The 26139-nt window shown below is 46.3% G+C and overlaps 1 protein-coding gene across 1 annotated transcript in view; it reads left to right on the plus strand.

Moving 5' to 3' along the window:
- LOC147665199 (monocarboxylate transporter 6-like) overlaps positions 1–25337 on the plus strand; it is a 101108-nt gene extending 75771 nt beyond the window's left edge. The window contains exon 3 of the mRNA XM_086949681.1: positions 18852–25337. Coding sequence (XP_086805807.1) covers positions 18852–19084 — 233 coding nt within the window. The 3' untranslated portion in view covers positions 19085–25337. The remainder of the gene's footprint in view (positions 1–18851) is intronic.
- Positions 25338–26139: the final 802 nt, after the last annotated feature.

Consider the following 26139-nt stretch of genomic DNA (forward strand, 5'->3'; position numbering starts at 1 on the left):
TAAATGTGCGTCTTTAAATGTGCCTAATTGGCCATTGATTGATAGTGATAGTCTTAGTAGACGTAGTGCATTGCAAGTTGTAATCCAACGAGAAAGAGAAAATAAGTAGACAGAATCTCATAACGCATTGATTTCCTTAGGTAGTAATCTTATTTTTCTATTGTTCTTAGTCCTGTGTATTGCACTGGGGCCCAGCACCGCGATACCAGGTTTGGTAACTCCTGGATGTAGAACGGGTGTGTCTCCCTCTTCTTGTGCAAAAAATAAAATAAGAAGACTCTTCATGCTGCTCTTATGGAGAAGCTCATCATTGGAGGAGTGTGGAAAGTGGTATAACACATCATTTTTCTGAAACTAAGGACAATGATCCTAGCCTTTAAAGCCTTTCTGAAATAGTTATGGGGAATTTCAATGCAAATCTAGACTGAAAACACAACAACCATGTTCTGCCTCAAGCAAGGGGGTTCAAGATCCATTGTCCTCTGAAAATTAGTGCAAGAGATATGGAGGTGGGCCATACAGAGAGAGAGATATAGCCATAACAATATACTTACTAGGGGTAGACACTGTGGAAGCAGACAAACTGAGCAGACATATATCCATCTCAAAAGAGCAGGGACCAAACGAGTGTTCTAAAGGTGGGGGACATCAGAAATATACCTGTTCTCAATACCAGAGAATGCAAAATGGCAGTCCTTCATACTCAGACACCCACACCATCACACTTTGGGGAATGTATTGTCGATGGACTGGTTAGGGAAATTTGCATGTTCCCACCCCCGTCACCCCACTTTTGCCACTAGAGATCATCATGTGCAGACAATCCCAGATGACGCTGATGCTCATCGCCTCCCAATCGGCAAAACAAACCTGGTTCTTAGAACTGATAGCTGTTGGACTTGGCCCTTAAGGCAGGTTCACCCCTAATCTTTTTGCTTTAGATCTGTGATCTGTATTGATGATTTTCTGGTCTGTGCGCACTTTTTCCCTGTGTCCCAGAGTAAAGTGCGTGCATGTAGTTAGGCTGGCCTGCTCTCCCATAGGGATGCATGGGGAATGTCTGTGTGCCTAGTAGTTCCTGTTGCATGGGGAGTGCAAGCCGGAATTTGGTATGTGCGAGCTCGTGAGAATGAATGCTTCGCAATGGTGTATGTGGCATGTGTGTGTCATGTGTAGAAATGCCACTTCTAGGACTTGGCATATTAATGTAAAATATGCCTGCCGTGTGATTGGCTGGAGCTGGCTGGTGAGCCTGGCTCCAGGAAGGCTGGATGGGTCTGCCCGGTGGTGAGTGTGAGATTAGCATGTTGATGGCTTGGGAGGAGTGCACCTGGTCCCTGATGGGCCTGGACTTTCCCCACACAATGCTGGCACCACCCCCTGTAGTGCGACGGATGTCCCTAGCCCTGCCAGTGAATGAAATGGGTGGTTGAGCTATCAAGGGTACTTCAAAACCAGCTGCAACTGGTTTCTCCCCCACCCTGCACCTACAGACAAAGGGTTTTACAGTATAAGAAGGGGCTGTGTCCCCATACAATTTGGTTCTGCTTGTGGATCCTTGCCAGAGGGGGCTGCTGCTGTTGCTGGGGCCAGGAGGACCGCCACTTGGCTTGTCTCCCTGCCTGGAGACCCAGTGAGCTGGCTCTGGCCCTGCCTTGCCCCTCTGTCTGCCTCCAGACCCTGCTGGAGCTTTGCTTTTGCCCATAGCGTTGGAGAGCGCTTTATCTCATGCCCCTAGCGCTTGGGAGCGCTTAATTGCCTGCTAGCGCTGTGGAGCGCTTTATTTGACTTTCACGGCTGCCCACGCTGCATTTGTGCCGTGTGCTTTGTCCCTGAGCGCTGGGGAGCACTCTTTGTGCAGCCGGTGCCCACCCGGCATCTGCCCGTTTGGTATTGCCGATTTTCGGCATAGCGAGTGCCCACCTCGCCTTATAATTTTATTCAAAGGCCGGAGCCTACCCGGCATTGCCCCGTTTTTATTTACTTATTGGAAGCCGGTGCCCACCCGGCATTGCCCCGTGATCATCGCCGCAGCACCGGGAACGAGAGAGTGCAGCCGCTGACGTCACCCGGAGAGCCGCGCTGTGATTGGTTACAGCTGCCGGAGGCTCGCCGGGCGACTCGCGCTGTGATTGGCTGCCTGGGCGGACCGGAGAAGCAGGAAGCAGCCTGCCGCGTCCTGGGAGGCTCCCGAGTGAAGAGGAGCCGCCGCGGAGCCCAGCTGCCAGCAAGCCGGTGAGTGCCTGGAAAGGGAGACGGGCGTCGGGACACATTGTCGGTGTCCGCCCCTCCCCCGTAGCGCGACCTCGCGCTCGTGAATATTTGGAGCCCGAGAAGCTCCTGGGGCCATTTCTTACTTCGAGCCTTGCGAGGCTCACGGCGCCCTTGTTCTTGAGTCCGTGAAGGACTCCCACGCACCGCCATTATTGTTAGAGCCACGAGGCTCTGGGGGCATTATTTGAGCCTGAGTCCCCCGTGAGGGACTCCAACGATCCCGCAGTTCTAGTGCTTGGAGCCCCGCGGCTCATGGTGGCAATTTGTATTTGCGAGCCTGCGAGGCTCTGAGGGGCATAGTTGGTTGTTGAGCCCCGAGGCTCCCCACGCCCGCAATTGTATTTCGAGCCAGAGAAGCTCGTGGGGCCACATCTGTTCTGAAGCCCACGAGGCTCCCAGCCGATATTTGTTTTGCAAGCCAGAAAGGCTCTGGGGGCATTTCATTTGTTTAGAGCGCTGAAGCTCTTAGGTGCCAGTCACCTGTGTTCTTGAGCCCACGAGGCTCCAACGTTGCCCTAACTTTTCCTGCACCAGTTGCCCAGCACTTTGTGGGCAACTGCTACGTTTAGGCTTTGTGTTCTTGGCTGCCTGCTCAGCCTCCCCTGACATTGAGACTCAGGGCAATATAGCCCCTTGCGAGGCCAGTTGGCCTGAGGGACAGTTCTAGTGTTGTGCTACATGCACCCTGCGCATTGTAATTTACTTGTGTGTGTGATTCTTGCGCAAATGTTCTAACCTGCACCTCTGAATGTGTTTAATGCCTCATGTGCAATTGTTTATGTCCCATTACCTTTGCTAAAAGTGACCTGCTTAGGTATTTTATGTTTATCCCCTTTGCTAAATGTGACCTGCTTAGAGGATTGTTGATGTCCCATTATCTTTGCTAAAAGTGACCTGCTTAGGTATTTTATGTTTATCTCCTTTGCTAAATGTGACCTGCTTAGGTGATTGTTTAGGTTTCCTTCCCTTTGCTAAAAGTGACCTGCTTAGGTGATGGTATTCCTTCCTTAGGTCCTGATGATAAGGTCCTAGTTCCCTGCGTGATTTTCCTACAGTGTTTAGGGTTGCGTAGGAGGTATTTACTCTTTACCAGTGATTACTGGTTGTGTGCTACATGTACTATTTTGGTGACAGTCATTATATGTTTATGTGCTAAAGTGTATACCTACAAGTATTATTTCTAACAAGTGCCTACCCCTGACAGTGGTCCATGTGGCCCTGTCCTGTACATAATCCCTTGTAAATTCTGACCGTGACTGTTGGCACATTGTAAAGTTTGTGTGTTATCTAATGTGTTTTTACTATAATACAAAGGCTATTTATTTATACAACCTTGTGTGGAGTTTCCTTTGTGGTGGGCCTTGGGTGTTGTTGCTGGGGTGAGTGCGCAAATACTTAACTCATACCGCCTCCAAGTTTAGCCTTGCTGTTCGCACCACGTTACCTAGAGGGTGAGCAGGGGTTATCTTGGCGTGTAACTCCCTTGCCCTGACTTAGGAGTGGTGGTCTCTGACTGACTTTGGCATGAGCCCAGGCCAGCCAGGGATCCTGTTTCTAACATTGGTGGCAAGCGGTGAGGATAAGGATTTGTGTTTGCGTTGTACCACAGTGGCGACAGGCCGCACTTCAAAGCTCTACATTTTTAGATAACCACATTTTGGGGATTATTGTTTTTTAGGTGAAGATCAGTATTGCTTCTCCTGAAAGGTGTCATTTTGTATTTTGTCCAGTACCTTGTTCCCCGCCCTGCTCCCAGAGTTTGGTACCTGTGTCGCTTGTGGTCAGGTTGAGAAAATCAGGGGTGGTAGAAACTGCTTTACCAGTCCGAGAGGAGGGTTGTGTGTGAATGAGTGTGTGTTACACTGGACAGAGGAGTGCAAGTTCTCTGAGATAGGAATCTTGCTGAATTGTGTTAATGGTATTCTCCTGTTTAGCTCAGACCCCCAGGTTCCCTGTGTCAAACTTTTCTTGAGAACGTCCGCCAAAATGGAGCCAGTTTTTGATCTCTGTGGTCTTTTTAGGTACAGTAGATTAGAGCTGGTCAGATTCTGTGAAAAGGGAGGCATAGAGGTGAGTGAGTTGGATACTCAGTCCCAGCTTAGGGACAGCCTGATCCTATGGCAAAAGGATCAGTGGGATCTTGAGCACAGTGAGAGAAATAGGGCCCGGGCCGCAAGCCATGAGGGTGGTGAGTCTGTGGGGAGCCCTGAAGATTCTGATGAAGAATGTGAAATGGATGGTGATGACAGTGGATGGATGTCAGCAGATAGTGAGGACCCCATAGATAGGGAGTCCCTTGCTGGGTCCAGTGTCAGTACCAGCGCCCCATCCCTTTCCCTGTCCCCAGAGGAGTGGTTGGATAGGAAGGAAGATAGGGAGCATCAGCTAGCGATGGAACAGCTCAGGTTGGAGCATGCCAAGCTAGAGGCTGAAAGGGCCTTGTTCAGGGAGAAGGTAGCCCAAGAGAGTAGGTTACCCCCTGAGTGCAGTTGTAATTGTCTGGATTCCCCAGGGAGGGTGGAGTCCACTGGTGGCAGCTTTTTAAATATAAGTGTAGACAGTCCCACTCCCAGTTCCCCGAGTATAGTACCTGCTTCCCCCGCAGAAGAGTTTGGGTTGAAGTTCAGGAGACTTAGGAAACTGCCTCATCAGTCTTGGGAAGACTTTGAGGATGAATGTTGTGAAGCACTGTTTGATTGGGAAAAGGCTCACGTGAACGACAAGTCTGGCAGATTGTTTAGCATGGTTGTCACAGAGCACCTGCTCAGTTATTGTGCGCCAGAGTTGCACCAACAACTGTTGAAGTTTGGATCGTTTATTGCATGTGAGCTTGCAGCGGAAATAGACCGATGGGAAAGTGCAAGAGGTTCCTTAGCATCGCTAGTGAGTGATTCCAACAATAGTGGGTCAGGTTTCCTCCAACCCAGCGGGGTGGAGGAGGGTGACAGTAGCCCAGCTAGGTCCCAGTATAGTGAGGAGGGTGTAGAGGCTTACTGCCTGTCTCAGTGGAGCGGGAGTGAGTGTGAGACCGAGAGTCCCCAGACGCCCAAAGCCCTGCCTCAGAGCCTGGATGGTTTCTTTAGGGAACACCAGGGTGGGGACCTAAGCTTACCTGTTAGTCCACTTGAGGGAGATCTCCTGGTATGTGGAGGACCTGGAGCATCTGTAAGCGGAGCTTCTATGGTTGTAGAGTCTGGCAGTACTGCTCCAGTAGGGAGAGTACAGAAGTCCAGTGAAAAGAGTGATTGGGGGATAGGATGTGAGCAGGGGCGGTGGGTGAGATTTGAAAGTGGTGGGGCGCAAAGTGATTTGCATACAGCACCGTAGCGAGCGAGCGCAGCGAGCGAGCCTGAACCCCAAAAGGGGGTTTTGGGGGGATAACCCCCCCCAAGAAATTTTTTGAAAAAAAGAAGAAAAATCGCGCATTTTCAAGCAAATTTGAGAAATCAGGAAGGTTAATAAAGCAATTGTGAAAGTGCAGTTATTACATTAATAGATGGCATAACATAGGTAGCTGCTTATTCAGTATAACCACAGAGCTTCATACATTCCGTCATATTACGCTCAGGTGCTGAATTCAGACTATAAGACTTTCATGAAAATCTCAGCTCTAAGAGTAGAAGAATTTGTTGTGGGTGATGACACAAGGAAAGATCAAATCATTGCAATTGGTGGCACTGACAGAGTGAAGTTATTCTAAGATGGACTCAGCAACCATGGATAAGGCAGCATGATGGAAGGATGGCAGCCATATCAAGATCCTGCCCTACAACATTGGTACTGACTGTTACCCCATTACCAATAAACAGTTTTTGATGTGAAGTAAATAGATTCCTTGTGTTTTCACAGCTTTAAATCAGAATATTTAGCAACTAGAATGGGATGTCAATGACCCATGAGTGATGCCAAGCAAGCAACAATGGTACATGCAGAGGAGTAAAATGTATTGAACCGTTCTCAGACCATCCCCAAGGATCGCTTATAGACTAGCATCTGTCCCACCTATTAGTCATGAAAATGCACATGAGCTACCCAATTATAAAACTTTGCCCACAACCACAACAGGAGGTGCCACTGATGTGAGTAGTAAAGGCTAAATTTAAGGTGAGCATTACATAACAGAGACACATTTCAGACTCAGATACTGCTGGAAGGGGATCCAGTTGTCTTTTGGCTGGGAAGTCACTGGGGAAGCAATGAGGCAATGAGGAATATATGTGTGACAGATTCATTACAAATCACTTAATCAGGATATTCCCAAAAAACTCTGAGTGAAAGCGACAAAACGGGAGAGATGAGCCTTGTAATTCAAACGCACCAGCAGAAAAGATGTGACTGGATTCCTTGCCATCAACATACAATAAGCCTTTTTTTTAATGCAGATTTATATAGCACAAACTCGACCCAAAGGTATTGGAGCACTTTACATGAGCACCGGTTATGTTACACAGGGACACATTCAGGCACAGGGAGGTTAAGTGATTTGCCCAGAATCACAGTCCTTTTAAACCCATAAGTAATTTAAACCGTGCCCCCAACCAAGGTCAGCAACAGGTGCTGCTGCACCCGTCTCACCGCCCTAAAGCCGGCTCTGTATGTACTCCTCCAGGTACTCGGAGGCCAATGTTGGGCGATTAGCAGTGGCTTACACGCACATCAAAAATAAAAGATGTGATGGACAAAGAACAAGTTGTGTTTTACTTCCACCACACATACAGCTGAAGAAGAACTCTCCCTAGGTCCTCTAGGCGAGGCTGGACCCGTACACAGCGCCTGGATACCCTCGTGGGCGGTGGAGCGCTCTACAAATACACATAACCTACCCTTAAACATGAATAAAGGTGGAGGGGCAGTCGACATGTGGTGTACTGTGAGAAACCACCATGTGCTGCAAACATTAATGGGTACTCGAGCCTTCAGATCAGCAAGTTAACAGCTAACACTGAAAGCCTATCAGAAGCCAGACTTGGGCCAAGACAGAAAAACAGAAAGAAAACACTGACAAACGACACCATAGGGCCAACAGTCAGGGCGTAGAGAAAAAACAAATCAATAAAAAACCAGCCCGTGAATTCACCACTATCATTTTTCAGACTATCGTTTGTTTAGCGACTATTAGTCATCATCCTCAAGTTTTTTTCAGATTTCAAAAATACTTAACACCACATACAGTACAGTTTCATAATTCATCAAAACAATTAAAACATTGTTAAAATAGCAACATGATTAAAAGCAGAAGGGAATAGCAACTACACTGCCTTTGTGAATGATACAGGCTAAACAATATTTCATTAGATAAAAACTACTCTTACAAATGTGTGTAAAGAGTTCACGACACGCAGCACCAATGTATGATAAAGTGCAAGTAACAATCTATAAGGGAATAAACCTCGGGGCACATGAACAACATTAAAAAGTAAGACAGGCCTGGGCTGGTCATGTGTCCCCAGATGCAAAAAGCAGAATTAAAGAATCCATATTATAACAGCGTTTTGAAGCCACGTGCAAAAAGGCGGACTAGAACATACAACCTTTCAAATGCCCCTGCGGGAATGTATATCATAATGGCAATCATATAGGCATATCATGCACAGATCAATGGTTGTCTAGACCACAGGCATGTCATGCACTGGTGATTATTTCAATACGACATTCCATAAATCAAATTAAATTAAATTCATATGTGGTCAAAAAAGTTACACAGGCCCGATTGCCCACGTGAACAGGTGAAATTAAAGAGAGTTGTGAGACTCTAAATTAGAATGAATTGCATACAAAAGAGATCATGGCTCCAATTCCAGCATGTATACATACCAGAAATCTATCTAGAGCAGTGAACGTTGTGTTGATTAACTTGCTTTGTATGCACTGTTAAGAACTAACCTTGAAATGAGATCCCACAAAAACAAAACACAAGCTCCTCACCCGTGTGTATTATGTGGGTCAGCTACGGTTGTGCGGATGTGTCGGATCAGTACATCTGTGCATACCTTAATTTAACCTTATACCCCTGTGTATCAGTGCGTATAATTCGTGCTGATATCCTTATTCCGTACTAAAAATCCTACCTGTATTTGTCAACAAGAAAAAAGAAAATCTGTGGGTCTGGCAGGTAAAATTGGTAAGGAAAAGGGAAGAGAAAACAAAAAGAAACGTTCGTTCAGTACTCTGAACAACTTGCATGCTCTTTTTGTCCCAAGTAGGACTGTCTAAAACGGTCCTTGCATTTTAGCAATTATTGTACATACTGGGTGAACCAGCGACCTCGGCGTGCATGTTTATTAACATAACACTCAGAAATTATAAGAGTGAATGAAAGAGGACTCACAGTAAAGTCTGTGTGCTATTCAAAAAATCGAGGCACTTTATACACTAAATGAAACTTCCTGTGAGGTAGGCTGCTGGTCTTTGCAGGAAATGTATATTTAGTGCTCATTAGAACCCAAACATTTGAAAAGAGGTCATGCACGTGTTATCTGCTGAACAGATGTATGCCTCCCTATGAAAACATACTAGCCCGTCACCATGCAAGGTATGTGGTTCTTGTGGGTGAAGTAGTGTGGCTCAATGGTTAGAGGCGGCAGACCCGAGAGCAGAGGACGGCCCGGGACCAGGGTTCGATTCCCGGCGCGGCAGGTTTCTGGACCAGGGTCAGCGGACTCGATAATTCTCTCGCCTCGGTGCCCACTCTGATCAGCGATCACACTCGGCAACTCTGGGCATTAGCTTGCCTCATCTTCACTAACGGCCCCACCAGACCGCCGGGGATGCCTGGTCTCACCCTGGAGATACCCATTAAGGGACCATCTCTCAGGGAAGCCAGGAAGGGTTTCGCAGCGGTCGAAGCGCCTTGGGACCCTACGGGTAAGTAGTGCGCTATATAAATGCCTATACATTTACACATTTACATTTTTATTTTTAATTGGGCAATTAATATTGAAACCATCACCTGCAGGAACAGAAATTGTAGCCCCGGCCCTGTAAAAGAAGTGCTGGTGCTGGGCACCTGAAAGCACCTGCTCAAATTGAGCACTGGTAATAAAGGTATTCACACAGCAGGCACATTCAGTCCTTGGCCTCTCTGCGAGCATCTTGAAAATGGTAGTGTGCCAATTGTGAGCTCGCATATAAAGGGGGTCACACTACTGTCAAATATGTACCCAAAGAAAGGAAACGAGGATGCAGTGCTCACGGGTGAGTGGAGGGGCATGTTCTGTGCGCATGGGACATGGAAAGGTGGAGGAGATGAAAGGAAGTATGCACAAAAAGGAGAGAATGGACACTGTTGGAGAGGAGAACGACTGCTTGAGAGGCATGCAGGTGCAAGATTCCAGGAATACATGGGGAGGAACATGGGAGCATGTTTCAAAGAGAGAAAGAGTGCAGAGGAAAATGGTGTGAAAAAGAAAGCGAGAGAGAGTGAGACACACTGAAGACCGTACCACATACACAGAGCTTAGTTATTTAATTCAAAGTGCTTCACTCCTTTCAGAGAACCCCACAGCTTTCACACCAATAAAAGTCACTTTCATTTTCAGTTGGTTGTTGCTTAGCCTGAATTAATTTGACAAGAAATGTGGTCATTTTTTTTGTTTTCTAATAAAGGTGGCAGGAAGTCCCTCTGTGCTCCATGTAACGATACATAAATGTAATAAAACAATTGTGTTTAATAATATTGATAATAAACCTTATCACAAAATTTGAGTAAATACCCTGTTGCCGGTCAGTTTAAAATCATTTAATCCATCCTAATCAAAGGCCCATTGAGAAAAAAACTTGACTTTGAAACAAATAAGTGAATCAGAGCTATTGCGGACCCACAATCTGCCGAACTAAACAACTGAATTTCCAGCGTCTTTTAGAGAGGGACAGACAGAGGGACGATTATAGGGTGGCAACAAACATCACCCGGGGCTTCACTGGTACCCAGTAAACAAAGGGGTCAAAGGTTTACATACTTTAGTACAACACACGCACTGCAGTAAAAAACGAAAGGATGTTTAAACATTTATGGGGTACAATTAAAAAGACCTTTGAATATAGCTGCAGTGACACCTTGCACTTTCAAAACGTGCAGTTCACAATTGATATTGTAACAAGTCACCGCAGCATATGCTGTTCCCCTGCACTGAGGCGTGAATGAGCTTCTGGAGTTCAGTGCCCCTCTGCCTGACAAAAGCCTGCCCCTTACTCCATCCAGCTCAGAGCCGAAGATGAAATAAAACCCACACACCACGTGCACACACACACACACACACAACACCCTGCGAGCACCCAGAGCTTTAAGCAAACGTGCTAATAAAAATAGACACAACTGAATTGGACCTACCAAAAGAATAGCAAAGTGTTCTCACTCGCTGACTTTTCTTGTGTCAAAACCCTGCTGGAGCTGTGTCCTGCTTGCGACGCAACTCCAGCAATGCGCCGCTTTTACGGCACAGATGCATCACGCATCTGTGCTGTTTTTGCCCCATGGTGCGCGGCATTGTAAATGCGGGGCATCCATGGTGGCGTAGCAGCAGCGCACAATAAGTGGCGCATCCCTGCTGATATGCAGGGATGCGCCACTTATTGTAAATCTGCCCCAAAGTTTTCAGTCTATTGAGGATCCCCAGTGAGAAAAATCAGGGCAGCACTGCGAGGCAGCAATTTTCACAAATCACTGCCCTTAGAAATTGCAGCACTAACTCAAAAGAATGTGAATTCTTTATCTAATGGTTCCAGTTTTTCAGGCTGTGGAAGATTACACAGGGGCCTTAAACTATTCAATTTTCAGCAGTTACAGCTTATTTGAGAGCATTTTTCACAAGTGAAAGGCAAATGGAGGTACAAATCTATTTCAGTAATGAAAAGTGGACCTCTGATCGCCTGTTGCCATCTAAAAAACAGCAACGTTATGACTGAGAAAAAATGCATTCAGAGAACATCTTCTAATTGAAGTGCTTGTGTACAAGTGGGTGAGGGGGCTTTGTAACATTGGGGATATTTAGCAAACACAATCAAGGCTTTAAAGCAATGCAAGCTGTTCTAAAATCGGGATATCTAAATTAGATCAGGAGTTGCAATCGTGCTATGTCCTGATTAAGCGTCTCTAGGATAGTGATGAAAATTAGGCGCTAGTTCGCAGGCGACATCTTCTCTAGCTTGACCTCTCTGCGGCACTGTCTTGCATACAGGGAATACAGCTGCTCAGGGTACATTTAAACTTATCAGAGTGGAACCAATTTCCGCTCTTCGGGACAATGAGCATCATTGGGCTTAAAGGATGTTTTCACTCTGTGACAATGGCTTTCACACACAGGGGAACACGATGTGCGGGGTGGGTAAAAGAGCAACAGAGCTTTTTTTAATGTAAATAGAAAACACTATGCACAGCATTGTACATTTGAAAAAGACAAATGAGTTCCGGGGTTGAAATATATCTAAATAAAATACTTCTTTTGAATCGCCATTATATTTATATGATGCTATGTCTATTCTTTAGCTTATTTCTAAAACTGAAAAAAAAGAAAACACGAAAAGTAAAAAAGACTGATACACAGAATGCACCATGGTACCTAAACAACCTCTAGCCCATCACCTGCTCTTAGCTCGAGGCATTCAGCACCGACCTTGGAGAGAGTGAACATTCCAGCAACTCCGGGGCACAGCATTGGAATTATCAGCGCCGAGTCAGACACGAAATACAACGTGTTGCTGCAGTCACGCTGCTTCGATGCGCTCCACATCCTGTTAGCTCCTCAGCTTGCGGCTGCCATGTCACAAAACCAGCCAATTCCAAATACCCCCACGCGCGGCATCCAATGATGGAAGCTGCGGGGCTGACAAGCCAATCCTGGCGCTCCATGCTGCGCCAGGATTGGCTAGAGTGGCATTTTTGCTGCTCGCCCTGTCGCCCTTTGTGAACCCGGGCTGTGGCAGGCGAACAGCACCCCTGGGTCCCGCTGGGGACCTTACCGTGCGCATGCTTGAGGAAGTATCCAACTTTCCCAAGCATGCGCACTGCACTGTAAATTCCCCATCGGGATTGCGCAACTATCGGGATTGCGCAACTGCAGCAGGCCACCTGGTGGCTGATTGTTGCAATGAATGTAATGCAATGTATTTATTTTAATTAGAGAAGGATTGCGGCCGGCGGCAGCGATGCGGGTCCATGTGGTGGCTGGTGGGGCTACGTCCCTACGCCCCAATGGACGCACCGCTGCTGGATGTGAGTCCCCAGAAGTCCTGGAGTGCCAGGCAGTGATTCCACCAAAGGTTCTAGACCGGAGGTTGGAGGTCCAGGTTCAGGGTTTGCCTGACCTGAAGGGTGGGAATACTGTAATCCGTGTCCTGACCAGTTCTTTCTCCAGAGGTACCGCCCCGGTTGGGAGGGAGCAGGACTCTGGAAGGGGGTGCAGAGGGTGGGAGAACCCACCTCTGACCCCGGTACCACCTTAGGGGTTAAACCCTAGGTTGGGAGAATGGTGTTTAGAGGGTACCCCTCGCAGGGGGGAGAGCCTTCCCTGAGACTCCTGGTCCACCTAAGGTTGTAGACCCTAGGCTGGAGAACCAGTGGCAGTCTAGCCCTGTCTTGCCGACAGGAAGAGTGGAAGATGGCTATTATGTGCCAGGGGTTACTGCCCCCCACTTTGTGAGTAGGCAGGAACCAGTGGCACCTGGGTGGCCTAGGGCCTGGTCCTGGCCGAGGGCAGCTGGAGAGTACCAGTGGGGTAGCCCAGTTAGTCCCTACCATAGTTTTAGAAAGAACCCCCGGGGTTCACCGTGGCGTAAAACAGGAGGGTGTCCCTGCAGTTGCGGGCCTGCGTCCGTGTTTTATCGCCCCAAGCAAGGAAGTCCATCACGGTAGTGATTGGTCTGCCCTGCGTTTTGGCTGGAAGGGGGTTGTGTTGGACTTGGCCCTTAAGGCAGGTTCACCCCTAATCTTTTTGCTTTAGATCTGTGATCTGTATTGATGATTTTCTGGTCTGTGCTCACTTTTTCCCTGTGTCCCAGAGTAAAGTGCGTGCATGTAGTTAGGCTGGCCTGCTGTCCCATAGGGATGCATGGGGAATGTCTGTGCCCCTAGTAGTTCCTGATGCGTGGGGAGTGCAAGCCCGAATTTGGTATGTGCGAGCTCGTGAGAATGAATGCTTCGCAATGGTGTATGTGGCATGTGTGTGTCATGTGTAGAAATGCCACTTCTAGGACTTGGCATATTAATGTAAAATATGCCTGCCGTGTGATTGGCTGGAGCTGGCTGGTGAGCCTGGCTCCAGGAAGGCTGGATGGATCTACCCGGTGGTGAGTGTGAGATTAGCATGTTGATGGCTTGGGAGGAGTGCACCTGGTCCCTGATGGGCCTGGACTTTCCCCACACAATGCTGGCTCCACCCCTGTAGTGCGACTGATGTCCCTAGCCCTGCCAGTGAATGAAATGGGTGGTTGAGCTATCAAGGGTACTTCAAAACCAGCTGCAACTGGTTTCTCCCCTACCCTGCACCTACAGACAAAGGGTTTTACAGTATAAAAATTGGCTGTGTCCCCAAACAATTTGGTTCTGCTTGTGGATCCTTGCCAGAGGGGGCTGCTGCTGTTGCTGGGGCCAGGAGGACCGCCACTTGGCTTGTCTCCCTGCCTGGAGACCCAGTGAGCTGGCTCTGGCCCTGCCTTGCCCCTCTGTCTGCCTCCAGACCCTGCTGGAGCTTTGCTTTTGCCCATAGCGCTGGAGAGCGCTTTATCTCATGCCCCTAGCGCTTGGGAGCGCTTAATTGCCTGCTAGCGCTGTGGAGCGCTTTTTTTGACTTTCACGGCTGCCCACGCCGCATTTGTGCCATGTGCTTTGTCCCTGAGCGCTGGGGAGCGCTCTTTGTGCAGCCGGTGCCCACCCGGCATCTGCCCGTTTGGTATTGCCGATTTTGGGCATAGCGAGTGCCCACCTCGCCTTATAATTTTATTCAAAGGCCTGAGCCTACCCGGCATTGCCCCGTTTTTATTTACTTATTGGAAGCCGGTGCCCACCCGGCATTGCCCCGTGATCACTGCCGCAGCACGGGGAATGAGAGAGTGCAGCCACTGACGTCACCCAGAGAGCCGCGCTGTGATTGGTTACAGCTGCCGGAGGCTCGCCGGGCGACTCACGCTGTGATTGGCTGCCTGGGCGGACCGGAGAAGCAGGAAGCAGCCTGCCGCGTCCTGGAGGCTCCCGAGTGTAGAGAAGCCGCCGCGGAGCCCAGCTGCCAGCAAGCCGGTGAATGCCTGGAAAAGGAGATGGGCGTCGGGACACATTGTCGGTGTCCGCCCCTCCCCCGTAGCGCGACCTCGCGCTCGTAAATATTTTGGAGCCCGAGAAGCTCCTGGGGCCATTTCTTACTTCGAGCCTTGCGAGGCTCACGGCGCCCTTGTTCTTGAGTCCATGTAGGACTCCCACGCAACGCCATTATTGTTAGAGCCACAAGGCTCTGGGGGCATTATTTGAGCCTGAGTCCCCCGTGAGGGACTCCAACGATCCCGCAGTTCTAGTGCTTGGAGCCCCGCGGCTCATGGCGGCAATTTGTATTTGCGAGCCTGCGAGGCTCTGAGGGGCATAGTTGGTTGTTGAGCCCCGAGGCTCCCCACGCCCGCAATTGTATTTCGAGCCAGAGAAGCTTGTGGGGCCACATCTGTTCTGAAGCCCACGAGGCTCCCAGCCCATATTTGTTTTGCGAGCCAGAGAGGCTCTTGGGGCATTTCATTTGTTTAGAGCGCTGAAGCTCTTAGGTGCCAGTCACCTGTGTTCTTGAGCCCACGAGGCTCCAACGTTGCCCTAACTTTTCCTGCACCAGTTGCCCAGCACTTTGTGGGCAACTGCTACGTTTAGGATTTGTGTTCTTGGCTGCCTGCGCAGCCTCCCCTGACATTGAGACTCAGGGCAATTCAGCCCCTTGCGAGGCCAGTTGTCCTGAGGGACAGTTCTAGTGTTGTGCTACATGCACCCTGCGCATTGTAATTTACTTGTGTGTGTGATTCTTGCGCAAATGTTCTAACCTGCACCTCTGAATGTGTTTAATGCCTCATGTGCAATTGTTTATGTCCCATTACCTTTGCTAAAAGTGACCTGCTTAGGTATTTTATGTTTATCCCCTTTGCTAAATGTGACCTGCTTAGAGGATTGTTGATGTCCCATTACCTTTGCTAAAAGTGACCTGCTTAGGTATTTTATGTTTATCTCCTTTGCTAAATGTGACCTGCTTAGGTGATTGTTTAGGTTTCCTTCCCTTTGCTAAAAGTGACCTGCTTAGGTGATGGTATTCCTTCCTTAGGTCCTGATGATAAGGTCCTAGTTCCCTGCGTGATTTTCCTACAGTGTTTAGGGTTGCGTAGGAGGTATTTACTCTTTACCAGTGATTACTGGTTGTGTGCTACATGTACTATTTTGGTGACAGCCATTATATGTTTATGTGCTAAAGTGTATACCTACAAGTATTATTTCTAACAAGTGCCTACCCCTGACAGTGGTCCATGTGGCCCTGTTCTGTACATAATCCCTTGTAAATTCTGACCGTGACTGTTGGCACATTGTAAAGTTTGTGTGTTATCTAATGTGTTTTTACTATAATACAAAGGCTATTTATTTATACAACCTTGTGTGGAGTTTCCTTTGTGGTGGGCCTTGTGTGTTGTTGCTGGGGTGAGTGCGCAAATACTTAACTCATACCGCCTCCAAGTTTAGCCTTGCTGTTCGCGCCACATTACCTAGAGGGTGAGCAGGGGCTATCTTGGAGTGTAACTCCCTTGCCCTGACTTAGAAGTGGTGGTCTCTGACTGACTTTGGTGTGAGCCCTGGCCAGCCAGGGATCCCGTTTCTAACAATAGCATTGGCAGACAACAACGTACAGAAACACAACCTACTTTCCATGCATGAAAGAGACATTGAAAGACTCAACAGCATATTTGCAACATGAGGTTTTCCTGCAATTTTAAAGTCTGACAATGGGCCGCCTTTCAACAGTCGAAAGTTCAGAAACTCTCTTAATCCTCAGAAAAGCTTAAGCATCAAAATAGCTGGCCTTGTCGGACGTTTCTCGAATACATTAAAGAAAGCTATTCAGCGTGCAATATTAAAAAAATCCAGATCTTAGAACAGTTTTGAATTCTACATTACAAGCTTACTGTTCAACACCTCACTCGACAGCAGGTGAAAAAGTTCTGCAACCTTGATGTTCAGGAGAGCAATGACAACCAAGTTACCTCAATAGACCAACAGAAGATCAAATACTGTGGAAGGAACCCTTATCAAAGACTTGGTTCATACAACGAAAATGAAGGCTTATACAGACAAACAACAACACACAAGACATTGTTTTCACTAGAAGAAATCAAGTGCTTGTTCTTCAGTTGAGAAAACGAAATTCTGATGCTACATTCGATGCTGAGCCATTCTACGTCATGACCATCAAAGGACACATTGTTACTGCCCAACATCCTGGAAGTTCATTATGCAATACTCCTCAAATTCCCGAAATGTGGCTCAACACTTGTCATATATTGATGCCAACATAGAGACTAGTTCTGAAAGGAAATTTGAAGATTTACTGACTACTGTTACTCTTGCATCTCCAGAGCAAATCATGGACACTTCTAATGCCAGCTTCCAGTTTCCGAAGACTCAAGCGGGACGAGTAATCAGAGTGCCATAAAGGCTCATCGGAGAGCTGTGATTATGTATATATTTGTAAATAGATTTAAAAAAATGTATTTAAAGGGGGAGGGGAGATGTAGTTTTCTTTGAATTAGCAATGACGGAACATTTTTGCCTCCTGATGGACTCCGTAGTACTGTGACTTCAGTGTTAGAGGACAGCTCAGTGAATGCAGGTTTAGAATGTTGAGTTTATTGTTACACGCAGAAGAATAAAGATGTGTTATATTAAGCTTTATGTGTGGCGTAGTCATTGGCGGGTGCCCAGCCTGAGGAGGATGCTACATCTACAGTAATATTGGATTACTGGACAAACAGCATGTGGTCAAACGCGACCACCATCCAACAGAAGTGTATAACAAAATGGTGGACCCCCATGCAAAATGTGATGAGAAGCCCTCGAGTGTACTATATGTCATAGATTTTCATTGTCCATGATCTAATTGAGGGCCCCCTGAAGGACTACACCCCCCACCCCTGTCGGCACCGAAAAGACTGCATTGGCCTGCATTATATCACGTTATAATTATGATTCACAATGAGGAGAAGTGCCCCAATATGACTCTCATTGACATCTGCACACACTAATTTCCACTCCACCTATATAACTTACATCAGCTATTAGCAAAATCATTGGACAGCAATGGTATATTTGCAATGTTGAGTCCTCGTATTGTCTGATAGATTATATGAGTATACTAGAGTTTATTTATGACCAGTGATACAATCAATTTCTGTAATCAGTGATACATTTTGCCAAACTTGCACCATGTTACCACTGCATGTATTTTGTAGAACCCAGAAGGTTGGAGGAGGTGTGGGGCGACGGGAAGCTGTCGGAAAGCACAAGAGGTGACATTGTGGTGGGAGTAATAATAAAGAAAAAAAACAATACTTACCTGGTGCTCCTGGCTGCCTCACGCTCTTCTGTTCCTGGCCCCAGCAGTCACTGGGACAGCATCGGATGCCCTATTCAATCTCCACGCTGTTCTCAAGCATGAGAGCAGTGTGGGGATTGGCCTGAGTGGGCTGGACTAACACTCGCTTAGACACAGGGAGTCTGTGCTGTTTCTCCAACCCGGCTGGGCAATACATCCGGGTTGGAGAAAGACTAAGAGCACATGTCAGTTTGACCGGCCTATGACTGCCGGACAAACTGACATGCTCGTTTAAAAGTACGCATTTACCACTCCTCCTCCCCCCTCCCATCACCCTGCCCTACCCCTCCTTGCACACACTGGCTTAGAGCCTGATGCTGAAAAATAAAACAATAGTAAAATATTGTTTTATTTTTCAACCGCTGGCTCTGGGCCAGTGGGGCAACGCCCCTCCGCCATTGCGGAGGAGCTGCTGCTGCATACAGTATGTAGATATACTACCATATAATCCAACACCCAGATCTACACTACCCACACAGCTACTCTTTTAAAATGTGTAGTGAAAGCAAGTGCTCTGTTTTTATGTATTCTTATTCTCTACACTCCATTACCGTCATTTCAAACAAAATGTCAGTTTCACAAATGCTTACTTGAAGAATTCCTTCCATGGATTCAAAACTTCACTATTGGTGTTCCAAGAAGGTCCATCGATCAGTGCTGCAGCGGTCGTTTAAGCCATTCTCCATTTTATATGAGCGGTATTAGATTTTCCTGTGCTTTATGAATGAGAAACATGTGTGAGCCATCTTTGATGGAGTATGTCAGACCCGTTATTGGCTACATGAAGACATAATGTGGTGGTGGGGAGTGTCAAGGCATGGCTCGTGTTTCAAAAGTATAACGTGTATAGCGAAAATGTGTTTCAGAACAAAAATATGTACGATATGAGATGTTTTTATCATATATTTTGTATGATTCCGTTTATCATGGGTACAGATCTTAATGTTATTGACCTTGATTTTCTTTCCCATTTCTGCACAGGACTCCTAGTGGACTTCACAGGTCATTATCACTATGTCTTCTATGTCATCGCAGTCATTGTGTGCTCAGCTGCTCTTTTCATGGGAATCTCAGGATATGTGCTCCAGAGAAAAGAAGCCAAAGCCTTGGGAGCAGCCAAACTGGCCCCGAGAGAGGCCCTCATGGGTGACCACGTCAAACCAGAACAGGACCCCCAGAATCCACCTGAGGTGAACTTTAGCAGAAGCATATGAGGTGGTATGATATGGAAGTCCAGGGTAAGGTTCGAAAGAAACATGTCGAGGACAGGATCTGCCGAATGACAGCAGCATTTTCTTATCTGCAGCGACAACATCCCCGCTCTCAGGGACAATTTCCACTTGGGACTGCTCCGAATTCACAACAACATTGGGATTGTAGACCCCAAATGCTTCCTTCCACAACTATGACTTCAACCTCTCAGGAAGACATTTCATAGAACTACCAGTGAAATCACTACACACCAGACGAAGATATTTAACTAAGCCACCACCAGTATCAATGTTGCCAACCAGAAGATCCACCTCTTCCAGTGTTGTTGCCTGAAAGTGGAGAATGACATTTCCCCCCGTCACCACCTGCGTAGTCATCTCACACTAGAGGACAGCATGTCACCCATACCTGCATCAGTGTTTTTGTTCGAAACTGAAGGAAGATCTGTTGCCAAATCTGCCCTCACTTTTATTTTCTCAAACCAGATTAAGCTGCTTCACCCACTAGTCTCATTGCTTTAAAGAAAGATATTACATAAAATCACCACAAGAGTCATCATTACACTCAGGAGGAAGACATTTCAGCGAGCCACCCCAGTAGCATTCTTGCGAACTGGCAGTAGAACAAAACACCAACAGTGTAATTCTTTCAAACCAATAGGAAGATACATATACAAAGCTACCAATAGGGTCATCATTTAAAAAAGGAAGGAAGGCATTTCCCAGGAACACCTACAATGTCAGTAATCACATATGGATAAAACCATTTCTCCAAAGGCAGCGTTACTATCATTGGCTTAAACCAGTGTGAAATATTTGTCAAGCAAACACCAGTATCAACAGAAGTCATTTGACTTTAGACATCCCTAGTGTCATTTTGCGTATATAATGGGAACTGACATCATGCATACATCTGCAAAGCCACCTCCAGGATCATCATCTGACACCTGAGATACATACTTCAGCATGTCACCAGCAGTTCAATTGAGACAAGTTGCATAAGAAATTTCATGAGGCCACTATCTCTGACATTGTCTCATCCAGAAGATCTCCCCTCAGGCCTTTGCAGATGTCAGTGAACTGAAGGCAGTTTTACCTTTAGAGAACTACGTTCCCACCAACAGAAACACCACACAAATCTCACTGGAGTACGTACAGCCCATACACTGCATGAATGTGCATGGGATGGCAGTTGAGAGGTGATTTCAAATCCCAGAATGCATCAGCTCCCTTCCATTTCATGAATAGGGCAGGGCTACACCCAACAGGAGTGACTCCAGGGCTGCACTTTCAGTGTTACCAAATCAAATGCCTAATGTACAAAATAAAGTCAATGTATAGAGTCTCTAAAGCCAGTAGTTCCATAGGAAGCTTTAATCTATCACACGATACACATTCAGTACTTCGTGAAATCCATCCTGACACCACATATAGCTTCTGATTTACCAAATAATGATAATTCATTATGCAATTTTTAAATATTCATTATCAATGCACGAGGAAGCACTTTATCTATTATTAAATCCGTCTACTGTGAAGGTCTGCTATCATTTGACATTTTTTCAGATCCTTTCTTGTACTGTATTGCTTTATTGGATTTATTGTATAATATTGATGTATGTACATTTTGCAACGTTTTAATCTTGTATCACATTTTATGCATTTATATGAATTGTTTGTAGTTTAAGTGTGTTCGTTTTTCTGATTTCAAATAAATGAAAAGGGGTGTAATGTTAGCATTTATTACCAGCCCAATTTGCACCCATTCCTAATTTTTGGCATTTTCTTGCTTTTTAATTAGATTTAACCTTTAGAAGTACTCATTTATACCAAGGGATGTAGCATCATGAGGCAAGAGTTTCAAATTATGATTGTCTTCTTGCCATGTCTCACCATCATGTCCCAATTCTCCTAGCTCGGTGAAACCGACACTCGGTAAGGGATCATTCACATCACAAAAGCTTGTGTAGTAGCACGGGACTCCTTTATTGCACAAGCATCACTTCCTGCATTGTCTAAATCACCTGAAGCAGCAAATACATTTCCTGCAGCGCCAAATGAAGCTCCTGCAGCTCAAAACAAAGCTTCTGCAGCATCTCAAAAAAGATACTTCAGTACCAAGGGATGCTCCTGGAGTATAAAATGAATCTCATACAAAATCAACAACAAATCCAGAAGTACCAAATAAAGCTCCTGCGAAACAGAAGACCATTCTGCAGCACTGTGGGGAAATGGGATGTGTTATATGGAGTGGTTGTGAGACCTTTCCCTTTACTACACTACCAACCTCAGTCAGGTTTCGTTTGTCAAACCTTACTCAACCCTGAGTAGCTGTGCCTTTTAGTAGTCAGGCCTCTAAGAGAAACAAGCATTTAAACCAAAACAATTGAAGAAGAAAGAAACTCGCCACTCAAGAAATCTGACATCAATTTATAAAAATAGCTTAAGTATAGGCATATGTTTTAATGAATTTATAAGCACCAAAACAGAAAAGATCTAAAGAAGGGTTCAAGAGATATAGAATTTTCAAGGAACAATAAATTAATACTTTTCACTTAACCGTGAACGAGCATTGGCAAATTAATCATATTTGACAATTAGAAAGTCTTTCAAGAAAAACGTTGTCAGAGGGGAACTCAGTTACTTAGAGTGACTTAGGGCATCCAACTCCGACAGGGAGCCAGGCCAGGTGAGCAGCAAGGTCTGAAAAAACAGTCACCAGTAGTCCCTTGCCATTGACTTCTACGGAGTAGTCCTGATGCACGGGATACAGGCAGGGCCGGACAGGCCATAGCGGGCACCAGGCGTTTCCCCGGTAGGCCGCTAGGTTGGGGGCCGGTTTTGGGCCCCTGGGGGGCCGTTTTTGTTACCTGGGGTCGACAATATCCGCCCCCGGTAACAAAATCGGCCGAAACCGGCCGTCGCAAACTGCTCAGCTGCACTCCCCCTGACCCCAGGGGGGCCAGCTGAGCAGTTTGCCAGGGCCGGTTTCTGTTCTCAGTCCGGCCCTGGATACAGGATGCTGTGCTTTGGCATGATGTACTTGAAGTTAGTGGCCCGCTTTCGTAGCAGGTCACAGCGGGATGCACAGCTGTATGCACATAGGTATTGCCAAATGAATACACATCCACCATAGTAAACCAGTGTTCTTCATGTTTATTTCAGTAGTTTTGCCCAATGTTATCCATTTTGTTGAAACCATCACGTCAAAAGATATATAATTCGTGGCAATCTTGGTTCTTTTAATTCCTTGCATTGCCCATCCAGGCCTATACATGAATATATAAAATTTCCAAACCTCCACCAGATTTGGTACATTTCCTTAACTCAATGCTTTTCGGTTTGTAAAAACCTTCTTCAGGAGTATCTATAAATTATAAAGATGTATATATTACAATCACATGACATGTAAACCCCACTATAACAAAAAATAATATTTCCTCAAATCATCAGTCTCTGTGTCAACCCAATAACTACACATGCCAACTACTCGCACATCCTTCACCCCCAACTAAAGTAAAACATGCGGTGCTTTCGCATATAATGCCCTACCTCCCTTATGGAACTCTCCCCTCCTCCCTAATGTTATAATCCATGTGCTTTTAACCCACACACCCTCACTCTCACCCCCTGAAAACAAGCCCTTCTAAACCTAAACGTCTCCTATACCCATCTCAGCAAACCACCCATTCTACTTCATTCTTTCCCTGCATCCGCTTTAAACACCTTTCCCAACCCCCTTCGCACACCTGATGTAAAGAATCACAGCGCATAAACCTCCTCTTACGTCCTCAAAATTTTCAGTCGTGCTTTTGGTAGGAGTCATCCTGAGGCCACTCCTTGGTTCACGGTCCCGGTTGGATGACTTTGGTTGCAGGGGTCAATGCTCCTCTAAGTCCTCTTTCGTCCAGTAAAAGTCCAGTTACCACCACTAGACTACTGCTCATTGGGCACAATGGTTTCAGCTGTTTCCTTTTTTGGGGAAAACTCTCCAGGTGACCAGTCTGCACTCCGAGGACTCTGCTTGGTCCAGCAGACTTGGGTGCAACTCGTCTCCTGGGCTGCACGTCGGTGAGGAACGACGATCAAGTGATCTGGGCTACCAACTCTTCCTAGCGGACTTCTTCAGCTTTTGTGACCCTGTGCTGTCAACTGGAATTGAGCCAACTGACTCTTGGAGTCTCCGTTTCTAGCTAGACTCAGGAAACGACTTCTCCCTGTGCAGACACAGCAGGCATGGTCCTTTACTTTGTTAGGCAAAGGAGCAGCAAGTGCAGTCAAACTTTGGTGCAGCCTCTTCTTCGCCGGTCCCAGGGTCTGCACAGCAATCCTTCTTCGACCCTCTACAAGATCTGAGTTGAGGGTGCCAGGTGTGTTCCTATTGTGCAAAGAAAGTGACTTCAAGGGAGATCGACTTAACTCTTACCTGATGAAAACTTCCTGTGAAGCGTGGCATCTAGCTATCCCAGAGTGCTCTACTCTGCCCACTTCAAAGTTGCCGGGACACCTCTTTTGGTGTGTGAAGTTCAGTGGCCTGCCCTAGACATGTGGCTGTTTCTGGACTAAACACCCATAAAAAAAAATGTGGCCAGTGTTTCTCCCACTCTGTCCCCAATGCCAAGCAGTCTACCTGAACAAAAGAGCAGCCCCCCTCTAATGTGTTCACCATTTGCCTGAAAAAAGGCAGCTTCCCCTGTGAAACTCGCCTTTTGGACCAACGACATGTGCCTGCCAGTGGCATAACAAAACTTGAGGGGCCCGTGCCAAGAGCATGGAGGGGCCCGCTGCAAAGTGCATGGATGGGCCCGCCATGCTATAGACTCAATCAGGAGCTCTTAGGCCTGCCCATGCAGTGTGCCAGAGAGGCCCCCCTGGAGCCCTGGCCTGCAGGGGCTATTGTTACACAATTGTTACATGCCATGGGAGCCTTTGACATGTCAGCCCAGGTGGGCAGGAGGCTGTCTGGTGGCAAGCCTCAGCAAATGGCCTCTGGGAAACTGGCAAACTGAGTGGCAAGTTTCTATAAGTTGCATGTGCAACAAGTTACATTAATTCCGACTTGAGCATCAAGTCAGACTTAATATAACGAGTTGTTTGATACCTTAAAGTACCAGCTTTGGTAGTCCCATTCATAAGTTAGCAAAGCTGAGTGGTCAGCATGTAATTCTGTGCTCGCCAATGGGGCTACCAGTCTCTCCCAGTAAAAATGACAATTGTGTTTTTTTGCTGCCAGACATGATAAACACATGTAGGCCTTGAAGATCATTGGCTAGGCAAGTGGAGCTTGTTACACCTACCCAAGGACACCTGTTGTGCCCACAGGTGGGGCATGAGGTGAGCAACGAGAACCAAGGATTCTTAGAGTTTAAAACCCCTTAGTACGTTTGAATATCTCCTTGATTACGTCTCAACCCCAGCTGCCAGACTTCTGTAAGTTAAGTCTCGGTATAACACTCTTCCACTTCTTTCTTTCTGTTCAAAATGGAAATCTAAGGCAGGTGTGAATACTATTTGCTCAGTGGGTGTGCAAACAGAAGAAACCTTACAACACAATGTTTTTCTTTTTCATGGGCCTGGCATGTACGGGGAAAAGGTGGATCTATCCGGTTTGTATGCAGCGTGGGGTCAGGCAATGCTTAGTGGCACGCAGGCTGCTGTGTGTTGAGACCAAAGAATAAATGATATGTACTGTTGCCAAATATTTACACTGGAACTGGAGTACTATAGTTAAAGCTATGGAGTGAAATGCTTTACGTTAAGTTATGGACAGCTGTTATTTTATTCTCTAAGCCTGAGTTATGATTGCTCTCTAGTTGACACCATGCACTGACCTTTTATATTTGGGACTCTCTGTTAATCTGTTTACGCATATTTAGTCTAACTGCATTGATTAAAGTCTGTACCCAGAGTAATTACTCCATACGTCTCGTGGTGTGAGTTTTTAGTTCCAGTATACATGATTGCTCTGTTTGTTTGAGGTTTGCTTTTAATATCTTTGGTGTTAGATCTAGAAAATGTGTTCATGATTTAAAGTGAATACTGGGCGCGTCATGCTTATGTTTTGCTGTTATGGCCATAATTGACTTTTTAAATCTTTCTGAAGTTTGTATACATATCCTACATAACTATTAATTAGTTTGGTATTTATGTCTGATTTTACGTATATAGTCGTGTTGAAATGTATAATATCTTTGTGTAATCTTTTTTCTATTTTAACTTGACTGTGTATTTTTTCTGTTTTAATACATGAGGTTTATATATTGTTTTATGTACTTTTATGGTCTATGTTACAGAATAAAGTCTTTTGACTAACATGTATGGTCCACCCTGCCTTAGGGCTCACATGGCTTGCAGTAGATGTGACGTACACACATTAAAAAGGAAAATTGGGCTTTTTTATTGATTAGAATGGTAAAAAAAACACCAATAATAATGTTTGGAACTATCCTTTTAGTCTGTAGTGGCGGACTAGGCGTCCTATTTTACCTTGTCCCACTCTACCACTCAGGGTGGCACAATAGGTGCCCCAGTCCAGGGGACTCTCTAAATTACAATGTACAATATACTAGGGATTTAGAATCAAGTAAGCTTCTGCCAATTGGGCACTGACACTGAGGTCTGGTTAGCAGGCGTCAGTTCACCCTGAGTTGAAAACGTTGCAGCATCAGCCCACAACTTTGGGGGTGACCACTCAAAAAGGGGCATTTCGTTACAGACAACAAATAAATGAACCTCTTGCAGTGTCAAGTAGAACTCTTGCAGAACTAAACGAACATCCAGCACTAAAAAAAGAAACTCCTCTAGTACCACTTAATGTGTGACATAAAATTGCTGCAATACCAAAGCAAGAACATATCTATGTTCATTTCAGGAGCCCTGAAAATGTGATAGCATTTAAATTAGAAATTATCTTCGGGGTTGTGGGAGGGGAGCACTGTAACTTTCTTGTCCGTGTATGTTCCTCCCGGTCTGCATGCAGACACCTTCCGAGATCCTTGCGCAATTTTCCTAACTTTGCCTGTGGGGCTCCTGATTGTGGGTGGAGACTTCATTGCGGT

Source organism: Lissotriton vulgaris, unplaced genomic scaffold (genome assembly GCF_964263255.1).
Source record: "Lissotriton vulgaris unplaced genomic scaffold, aLisVul1.2 SCAFFOLD_2319, whole genome shotgun sequence".
Lineage (NCBI taxonomy): Eukaryota > Metazoa > Chordata > Amphibia > Caudata > Salamandridae > Lissotriton > Lissotriton vulgaris.